Raw genomic sequence first — 10,252 nt, 5'->3', positions numbered from 1 at the left:
ATGAACTTTTTTTTTTTAAAGCCGATGGGGGGAAGGTAAGCCGACGCCCCTCCATAAACCAACCGAAAATTGTTTGTACATTACATCAGTATCCGAGCTGTCATCTGGGGTGGCAAATGGGGTGGCAAAGCTATTTTTTAGGGTGGCAGCTGCCACCCTTGTGGCCACGCCCCTGAGTGCAATATGTCTGTATCAGCACGCTGTGATTACCTACGGAGCCGTGCTGATCATACAGCCATATCGCACTGCTCCTTGTGTATATTTATAGCAAATGAGATCTTTTAAAGTTGAATTATTTAAAGGTGCAGTCAGTATTTTTATTTATTTATATTTTATAAATTGTTTAATAGATTTCAAGTTTATAAGAAGTCAAAAAGCATCCCACAACTGACCATATTCTATGTCCTATTAGCAATTCAAATAAGACATGATCTCTGATCGTGACCCTCTGCTTTTACACTGCCTTGCTTGTAACACACAGAAACTGACTGTGACACATCCCCATCCACTCTCTCTCTCTCTCTCTCTCTCTCTCTCTCTCTCTCTCTCTCTCTCTCTCTCTCTCTCTCTCTCTCTCTCTCTCTCTCTCTCTCTCTCTCTCTCTCTCTCTCTCTCTCTCTCTCTCTCCCTCTCCCTCCCTCCCACACACACATATAAACCCATTATGTAAGAACCTCCCTCTCTCTCCCCCCACATTTCCTCAGCTTCACTCACGAGGGTCAAGTAAGGACATGCACAGAGAGGGAGAGTGAAAGAAAGAGGGAAATGGGGCCTCTAAATCCTTCCATCTTCTACTTACCTCTACACTGCAAAAAAAAAAACCACTTTATCAGTCATTTTGTCATTTTTTCCAGTAAATTGACCGTCCTTAAAACAAGTTACTTGAGAAGGAAAATAACATAAAATAATAAGACTTTTATTTTTAAAGCATATATGATATTATATCTTGGGCAAAAAAAACAAAATTTAGTGAGCTTTATTGCTTTCTTTTTCTTTATTAATGTGTTTGTTTGTATTTTTGGTCAAAAATACAGATTTATTTTAACAACCACATGTGTGCCACATTCAGAGAGTAAAATCTTTTCCAGAGGTGGGCTTTCAGTGGGAGATTTGATGAAACTAAGAAAGAGGCCACCTAGATTGCTAAAGAGAATGTTTTTCGGCATTCTCGAATAAAAATACAAGTCTAATTTGAATAAAACGTATAAACTTTTAAAAAAAAAAAAACATATAAAACCAGCCCTGTCTCAACTGTTATAGAGCACTTCCTGACCCTCAGAGTGTTTATGAATGGCTGAATGGGAATATTCCGAACAATAATAGCTTAGACGCAACGGGGGCCGTGATGAAGGGGAACTTCTAGGTATGTTGAGAGGCAGACAGGCTGCGGGAGGCAGGAGGTCCTGGGACTGGGTCAAGCCTTTAGGGATGCAAAGGCTGTTTACATGAGGAAGGGCAGACAGCGGACTGTCAGGTTACGTCATGCCTGCATGCGCTGGGTTATGCCTCTTATATAATACGAAAGGGAAAGAGAGAAAGGGGACTTTGTATGGAGTGTTCTCTTCCTGATGCTCTTTCTTAAATCTGCTTAGTGCGTCTGTCGTTGGGTCGCTAGAGACGCATTTAATGTGCGTTCACATTCGCCATGAAGCTCTCAGTCATCAGGGCTGATTTATATTACAAGTAAACCAGATACTATTGAGCTGCTGCATGCATGATCAGGAAACATTAAAACAGACGTTTCCTAGACGCTTGACCGTGACGCTTCTGAAATCTGTGGGGTATTTGAATTCAAAAAGAGTAGCCAGGTTTCAATGAAGGCACACGGCAAGTTCCTCTGCTTCAAAGTTGATGTGAGGACACAGTAGCATCATAAACCCCTTAAGCTGAGAAAACCCTTTCGTAATAATTGTACGGGTATTAGCACTAGGGTTTTCTTGGCTTTAGCTGTTTGTTGCAACTGGCTGCTGATCTTAGGTCTTAGGCTTTGCTTTCCAAGTCCTGATTTCAGTCTGTTTACATTTCTCATAATATTAGTTTGATGTTAGTGCCATCTAGTGGTTGCATTAGGGTTGTTCAATTGTAACCAAAACTGTTTGGTTCTCAGAATTCTTCAAAATACATTTTCATAGAAAAAAAAGAGGGAAAGTCATTCAGGTTTGGAACAGGAAAGTGAGTGAATGACGGGATTGACATTTTTGCGTAAACTATCCCTTTCTAAATTACCTTACATCCATTTCTCAACTTACTTTCAATAAAAGATTATACGAGAAAATACTGGAAAATATAATGTGATATATTATATAATACATTTCCATAAATGCGAAAGTAGTGCTTATATTTTTCAATATACTGCAGTATATGCATGGACCATGTATGGCTATATATGATAAAAACGGCACTACATTTTTACATGCAATGGCTTTACTAGAACATTCAATTGATTCATTTATTTTTTATGAGTTAACGCATGGGTTTATATAAAGCTGAACCCATATTCATAAACTTTTTTTCACTTTTTGTTTTGCATAGTTACATATTTCATATATGAAAATATGTGATGTTATATAAGATAAAAAGTGTTTACTGAATTTTCTTTTTGGACAATTGGATGTTTTTTTAAATAATGGCAACATGGGTGACGGAGATTTTACAAAATGTAAATGAATATATATATATACTGTATATATATCAAAATATAATATTTTCCTCATAATCATGTACATTGCACATACATAACCCATATAAATGTGAATATACTTTATATAGTACATTCAAAATATATTTATACACACACAGTACCATATTTTATCAAATCTTTATATTATTAAGTGTATTATTGCATACAAAATTACATACATTAGGATATAAAAGTACATACTGTCACATCACATATTTTTCAATGTATGAAAAATAGAAATTCCTTATATATTGTACATTACAGTATATTGTAATATTTTAAAACAAAATATTCTGTATATTTTCAATATAAGTTAAATCATTTAATAGTTAAAGTTAGTTAGATTGTTCATATGTAAGAAAATATATTTTCTGTGCATAAGGGATAGCTTTATCTCCTTTTAAGGGTTTTTAGGCATTGCAACTGTTTAAGAATATAATATTTTGCAGTGTTATTAGACTGAATTTCTGTAAAAAAAAAATGAAGGTTAAATTAAAATAGATAAAAAAAAGAATGATACAATTAGGTTTGATTCATTAAAGTTTACATATTCAGCAAATCATGTAAAATCATGTTTTATTTTCTCAAACATGGCACAAAATGCATTCATCTTGCAACTAAATTCTTTGAATGAAACAACTATCCTGTTTAAGCCACAGTTTTAGGATGGCCGTGTCATTTGATTGACAAAAATAAAACCGATTCTTCAATATACAACAAGATATGTGTTCCACAGAGACTGAACATGGTGAAACCAAAGGAAAACAAACACTTTAATATGAATAGCAGTGCAAAAGCACTAGTCAAGAGGTAGACAATTCACAAAATCGAAAGCGATTGTGACTAACACACTGTGCATTCACTGTGTCAAAAGATACAAATGAAAGTAAATAATAGTAGTAGAGAGTAAAGCAAAATTAATGCCATGACAATTGATCTACTTATTCAGTGTGCCATGCCTGTCTCTTAATCGGCAGACCGTCACATACCCGCTCTCGGTCTCCGTCTTCACTCCGGGGTCTCGCAGGCAAGGCCACAGTGCTGTGAGATGCAGGCAACCTCTGAGCGGTGTCAGCAGAATGGCAGGTGACTGAATTCCAGGCTCTGCGTCTTGGGACGCCCAATTTCCTAAGGTTTGGACTGTTCATCCCTCCATCCAGTGAAGAAAGTATTCTGTTACCTGACTGAGCAGCAGACCCCATCAGGGAGGACTCTGAGTGTGTTGCACGGTGTCGTGGAAGGGTATTAATGACACCTCGGACAGAACCTGGAGTGGGGTCACATTCCAAAACAGAGGTAGATTGATTTCGAGGGAGTGCTGGCGGCTTAGGTTTTGGATCACGTCCCCCAAAGGTCACCTGCTGAGCCTGCTTTCTTCTCTGGGAGATTCTGCTCTGGATCTGCTGAAGTTGGAGCTCAAAGTTATACTCTTCTTCGGTCAGCTGGTTGACGCGGTCGAAACCTGCCAGAAGGCTGTCAACACATGGCACCAGGCGGTCCACATAATGGTGAAAGTCAAAACTGTCTGAAATGATAGATGAATCGGAGGCCAAAGAGGAGGCAGAGGATGCCTGGCGGGGCCCGATGGGACTGAGCGGGACGGAGCAATTGGAGGCTTCAGAGCCCTGGGAGGATCTGGAGGGTGGAGGAACCATTCCCTCAAATTTGACTTTGTGTCTAAACTACAAAGGAAATAAAATGGAATTTTAAAAATGGAAGTTTATGTTATGTTATGTTATAAGTATCTATGGAAGCTTGTTTCCACCATTGAATAAAAATTTTAACTGACTTTATTTCTCAGAATGGCGAGATATAAAGTCAGAATTGCATGATATAAAGTCGCAATTGTGACTTTTTTCCTCGCAATTGCTAGTTTATATCTCGCAATTCTGACATCTTTTCTCAGAATTGTGAGATATAAACTCCAATTCTAAGGAAAAAAAGACTGACTTTTTTCCCTCAGAATTGCGAGTTTATATCTCGCAATTCTGACTTTTTAACACACAACTTTGTATCATGCGTTTCTGACTTTATAACTCGCAATTGCAACTTTATATCATGCAATTCTGAGGGAAAAAAGTCAGAATTGTGAGATAAAAAGTCACCATTACCTTTTTTATTTTTATTCTGTGGCGAAAACAAGCTTCCATAAGTATCTTCTGCTTAGCAAGGCTGCATTTATTTGAGCAAAAATACAAACATTAATAATGTAAAATATTATTACAGTTTAAAATAACTGTTTTCTATTTATACTGATTTCTATTCTATTTTAAGTCAACGTGAACATTTTTATACTTTTTAAAGTTGATGAATGATTCAATCATTTTTATAATAGTTCGTGCATGGTATTTGTACCTCTTTGGTCTTGCTGAGCCCCATCCAGAGCTTGAGTCGTTTAATGAGAAACTGTACCATCTCATAGTCCTGCGGCTCCATGGATGGTCGGTAAATGTCTGTCTGTACCATTCGGTAGGTTCGAATCAATACAGCTGCACATAGGCGTCCCAGTACCCAGAATCCAATGCCTACGGCAGACAGGCAGTAGAGGGGTCCCACCACCGGATGATGCTCACAAAGTCGACGTAACCCCATGTGCCCCTTTAACAAACAGAGCAGAGAGGAACTCGCCTGCCCTAAGGTCCTAAAGCCCTCCACTGTACCCGAGAAGAGCTGAAAGAGACCGATGTGGGCTTCGTTTTCAGGTGCAAAAATGATTTAGAGCAAAAATACAATGGAAAGTCAAATGAAAAAAAAAACATTGTACCATGATGCCTGTGTGAGAGAACAGAAGCAACAGGAGGAGCAGCAGAAACACCACGCCACAAATCTGAGGGAATACCTGTCGAATAACTCGTCCTATCACCATCCATCGCCTAACAAACCGCAGGATCCCCACCATCTGTAAAAATAATAATAATAATTCATTACATTTATATAGCGCTTTTCTCGGCACTCAAAGCGCTTTACACAGAAGGGGGGATCTCCTCAACCACCACCAATGTGCAGTATCCACCGGTCCTAGATGATGCGACGGCAGCCATATTGCGCCAGAACACCCACCAAACACCAGCTTACTGGTGAAGAGGAGACATAGTGACGAAGCCAATTGGTATATATATATATGGGGATGATTAGGAGGCCATGATGGACAGAGGCCACTGGGCAAATTTGGCCAGGATGCCGGGGTTACACCCCTACTCTTTTTCGAAGGACATCCTGGGATTTTTTGTGCCCACAGAGAGTCAGGGCCTCGGTTTAACGTCTCATCCGAAGGACGGTGCTCTTTGACAGTATAGCGTCCCCATCACTACACTGGGGCGTTAGGAGGACCCACACAGACCACAGGGTGAGCGCCCCCTGCTGGCCTCACTAACACCTCTTCCAGCAGCAACCTGGTTTTCTCAGAAGGTCTCCCATCCAGGTACTGACCAGGCTCAGCCCTGCTTAGCTTCAGTGGGCAACCAGTCTTGAGCTACAGGGTGATATGGCTGCTGGCCATAAAAACACACCTCTCAATACCTGTTCTACACCTTGACTGACCAAGAGAAACTGATTATAAAGCTTGAACAATATAAGGCACTTTAAGACCCAAAGTATCCCATTACTGCAATTAATTAAACTCGAAAATTACAGACGCCATTCAAACTCATGCTTTGTACGTCATTTCTTAGGTCGTAGTAGGTGTGCTAAAATATATTTGTATTTATAAATGTTATAAGATATTCAAGATTAAAGTTTGAAAATCTCCCATTGACAGACTGTATACTTCCGTATTGTGACAATTATCTGAGTAAAATGTATTATGGAAAAAAGTAGGGCAAAGACTTGGTTTATTTCGATAGTCCACTTTAGACATTCTGCTAACTATAAATAACTTTGCAACTACGTCAACTACCAGTCAGAGTAGTTAACTGCTAGAATAATATATAGTAGAATTTTTGATAACACTTTATTTTGATGGTTCCTCAACAGAAATTCTACTGACTATAAGTAACTTTGAAAGTACATGCCAACTTATTCTACTAATCCTTACCCTAAGTCTACTAATACTCTAATGAGAGTAAGTTGACATGTAGCAGCAAATTAATGAAAGCTAGGTGACATGTAGTTGCAAACTTCATTACTAGTTAAGGAAATAAAGTGTAAGTAACCCTTAGTTCCATGCATTGGTTGTTGATTGGATGGAGGCATATATATATCTGAACGTGAGCTTGAGGTTGAATATAAAAACTCAATTGTAAATGTCTGTCGTTCCACCAGAAGATCCCGTTAGGACATTTTGAATATAGAAAAAAACATGCATGGATAAATTAATAATATGCATTCAGTGAATAGATTTTACTGCCGTTTTGCAGCATGTATTGATATTGCTTTCAGGAAATGCAAATCTAGTTCCAGAAAAAATGTTGGCAAATCATTCCTTTTGTTTTAGGACCATACCTTTAGAACCAGGATGGTTAATAAGATTGCTGAGAGCTGATTGGATCTCCTGGCCAGTATGGCAGCACTGTGAAAGTCAGCAAAGGATGTGGGCCGGGAGCGATGTCTGGAGACACAGGCTTCAGTCGTGTAGAGGAAACACAAACGAAGAACAGCTGCTGCTAGTGTCAGAAGAGCTAACAATGGCTGAAACCAGCACCAGGCTTGCCTCAGGTATTGACTTGGCTTCATGATCAAGGCCCATACTTCAGCACTCACAAAGCACAGGGCGAACAGCAAAAGCACAATCTAGAGAGAAGACCACAAATCCTTTTTAACTCATTTTGATTCTGTTCAAACTGCGAGATTTGTTTCTATTGTAAATAAGTACTGTAGGAGAGCCAGTACCGTCAATGTGACGTGTAAGTCTGGACCAGATAATGGAGAGATGTGAAAAGGCTGGATAGAGATGAAAGCCAGGATTCTGCCTGTGTGTGTTTGATCCAGGAGAACAGAAACTGGTGCCAAGATGCCCGTCTGTTTATGATACTGAGTGAACTCGATCAATACTGCCTGTGTCCTGTCACAGAAAACATAAGACAGTTCCTCAAAAAACATTGAGCTGATGAGCATGATGAGTGTCTGATTCTAATATTAGCATAAAAATTCCATACTTACAGTATGTGTGCAGAAAAATCCTTAGTGCACGACTGGACATGTAGAGATAATAAATATATTTTATGCTATAGTGACATCATACCGTGTTGTCATCCAGTTTGCTGTCTGTAGGTCCGACAGGATCTGATGTGTGGATTCACTGTTGTTCCCAAGCATTACTTCCTCTGTCTGACTGAATGCACATGATGCACTCTTAGTCCTTGGCCTTGAAAGAGGAGATTGTGATCATTTACGGGAATCAAATGCATGATAATGTTATTATATTCTCCCATACAGCTGTTCAGGCTTATTTACACACTGATAGTCTTTCTCTTTGTGTTGTATTATCTCTCACCCCGTTGAAAGTGCTGGAGTGTTGTTGCTGTGTGCCGAGGAGCTCTGGTGTCCAGGGTTTGTATGTGATGAAACATGAGCTTTCAGAATCAAAGGAAGTCGACCAGAATGGAACTGATCTCTGATGTTTTGACTGCAGACTTTGTAAAAAAAAAAAAAAAAAAATCTACAAAAGTTAGTTTTTTATTTATTTATCTATTTATTTTTTACAAACTCTCAAAAGGATCCATACATATATATAAGTAGTAAGTAGTCTTTACCGTCTTGAAAATGAATTTTCTGCAGTCTTGCGGGGCCAGTTAGAGAAAGAGAAGGGTTTTCATGTAGGTGTGAAATCAATCTATCATCTATCCACTGTTCTGCATTCATCCATCTGAAAAAGTAATATATCTTGAAATTAAATTACTTTCACTGATTCATGACAAACTACAACACAGATACACACACACACTGTGTATAATATATACCGGTATTCTTTTTTTGTGTGTGTTCAATGACTTTTATTTTGATATTGTTGTCTTGCTGTTTCTGGTTTTTATTTCTTGTCTTTGTTCCTTTCCTCCTTGGTTTCCTTAGGCTGCATCCGAAAACGTAAAAATGCTGCGCAATTCAAGGTAGGAAGGCATCAAGGCACGTCCGAATCCAATGTTAGCTACATCTGATCAATTTTTGAAGGTAGCATAGATGTATCCTTCGCTGCCTTTGATATACCACAATCCTGTGCTTTCCATTCTGTGACAGTTCAGCTAGAAAAATAAACATGGCATCTGGAAGTTGCAGTTGCTGGACAATTTGTGTGTAAATGTATATTTTTTTACCAGCGTTTTCCACTTCTGATGTAATTTCTAGCAAGAAATTACTACTGTAGTAATTAAATATTTGTTTAGTTCTCACCAAAGCTTGCTCTATTTTACTGTAGATCATTAAACAGTAACGCTGCCTCAGAAGTCTGTTCGAAATCAGTTTGGTGAGGTGCCTTTGTGCAAACTTTCCTGTCTGCAGAGTCATTGCCTATAAGGCAGTGAAGCAACAAGTCCGCTGCCTAAGTTTTCAGATGCAGCCTTAGTTTCCCTTGTTTGTTTTCATAGTGAGTCCCTGTTTTCAGTTGTCTTTAATTAAGTTTAGTTTATTTATTTATTTATTTATTTGAAAAGGGACCATATACAATTTTCTGCATAAATGTTTCCATTTCATGCATTGTATCGGATTAAGCCAAAGGCTAATTTTCATCCGTTGTCCCCTGGCAGGTCATCACTAACATAAATGATAAGATAACACAAACCGTTCCTACATAGGCCTACAATAAAACACACACACACACACACACACACACACACACACACACACACACACACACACACACACACACACACACACACACACACACACACACACACAAAACAGGGCCACAAAAATAGCACATACAAATTATTAAGGAATCAATTAAACTGCAACCATGTTATTTGTTTACAGAGTTGGGTCGATTTAAAAAAAAGACTTTAACTTCAATTTGAAAAGACTTTAAAAAATACAGTATATGTACAATCTTTTATATCCTATGGTAAGGCCAGGATATAAAGCTGTTGTGTTTCCTGTTCCCCTGTTGGATTCTTATCTTTCTGTGGATTATTTGCATCTGCTTCCCCCATTTGGATTATCTTTGATTGTGTGTTTGTGGAATGAATACTGCTTTCAATTAGACCCAAGCCTCTCCTCTTCCCTACAACCATAACAAATCTATATATACAAATCACTGGGGTCTCTGGCACTCTAAAAAGAAAACAGGACAGTTTCAGCTGGACATGAGGATTACTGGTGAATATATATATATATATATATATATATATATATATATATATATATATTCACCAGTAATCCTATATATGTATATAGTCTGGCTCACCCTGATAATGCAGTGAGACTCGGCTGCCCGGGTGAAGCTGAAATCAGCGTGTGTTTTATAGCTGATTGAAGCAGTCTGTTGTTAGCCTCCTGCACATGTTCCTGGTAGTTCACCATCAGAACCACCAACAGGAAGAACTTATAGACTAAGCAGCTCTGATTATCAGTATAAAACATAAAACAACAGACCAATAAATATTAATATGCATTAGGGTCAGAATGCAGGAGAAATCCAGCTGT

At 38.5% G+C, this 10,252-nt stretch overlaps 1 protein-coding gene across 2 annotated transcripts in view; it reads right to left on the bottom strand.

Annotated features, from left to right (window-relative positions):
* Positions 1 to 3,258: 3,258 nt before the first annotated feature.
* Positions 3,259 to 10,252, bottom strand: part of pkd1b (polycystic kidney disease 1b) — a 29,293-nt gene continuing 22,299 nt past the window's right edge. The window contains exons 34-42 of one of the 2 annotated variants that reach the window (XM_056255507.1): positions 10,014 to 10,168; positions 8,371 to 8,483; positions 8,112 to 8,250; positions 7,860 to 7,982; positions 7,508 to 7,679; positions 7,121 to 7,408; positions 5,445 to 5,579; positions 5,036 to 5,350; positions 3,259 to 4,362 (exon numbers count right to left, since the gene is read on the bottom strand). In XM_056255507.1, coding sequence (XP_056111482.1) covers positions 3,622 to 4,362; positions 5,036 to 5,350; positions 5,445 to 5,579; positions 7,121 to 7,408; positions 7,508 to 7,679; positions 7,860 to 7,982; positions 8,112 to 8,250; positions 8,371 to 8,483; positions 10,014 to 10,168 — 2,181 coding nt within the window. In that variant the 3' untranslated portion in view covers positions 3,259 to 3,621. The remainder of the gene's footprint in view (positions 4,363 to 5,035; positions 5,351 to 5,444; positions 5,580 to 7,120; positions 7,409 to 7,507; positions 7,680 to 7,859; positions 7,983 to 8,111; positions 8,251 to 8,370; positions 8,484 to 10,013; positions 10,169 to 10,252) is intronic. The other variant, XM_056255506.1, reaches the window with a different exon arrangement.

Source organism: Rhinichthys klamathensis, unplaced genomic scaffold (genome assembly GCF_029890125.1).
Source record: "Rhinichthys klamathensis goyatoka isolate OS25496 unplaced genomic scaffold, OSU_Roscu_1.1 h1tg000121l_1, whole genome shotgun sequence".
NCBI lineage: Eukaryota > Metazoa > Chordata > Actinopteri > Cypriniformes > Leuciscidae > Rhinichthys > Rhinichthys klamathensis.
Note: the sequence above shows the minus strand (reverse complement) of the source record. Positions and strands in the feature narration are given on the sequence as shown.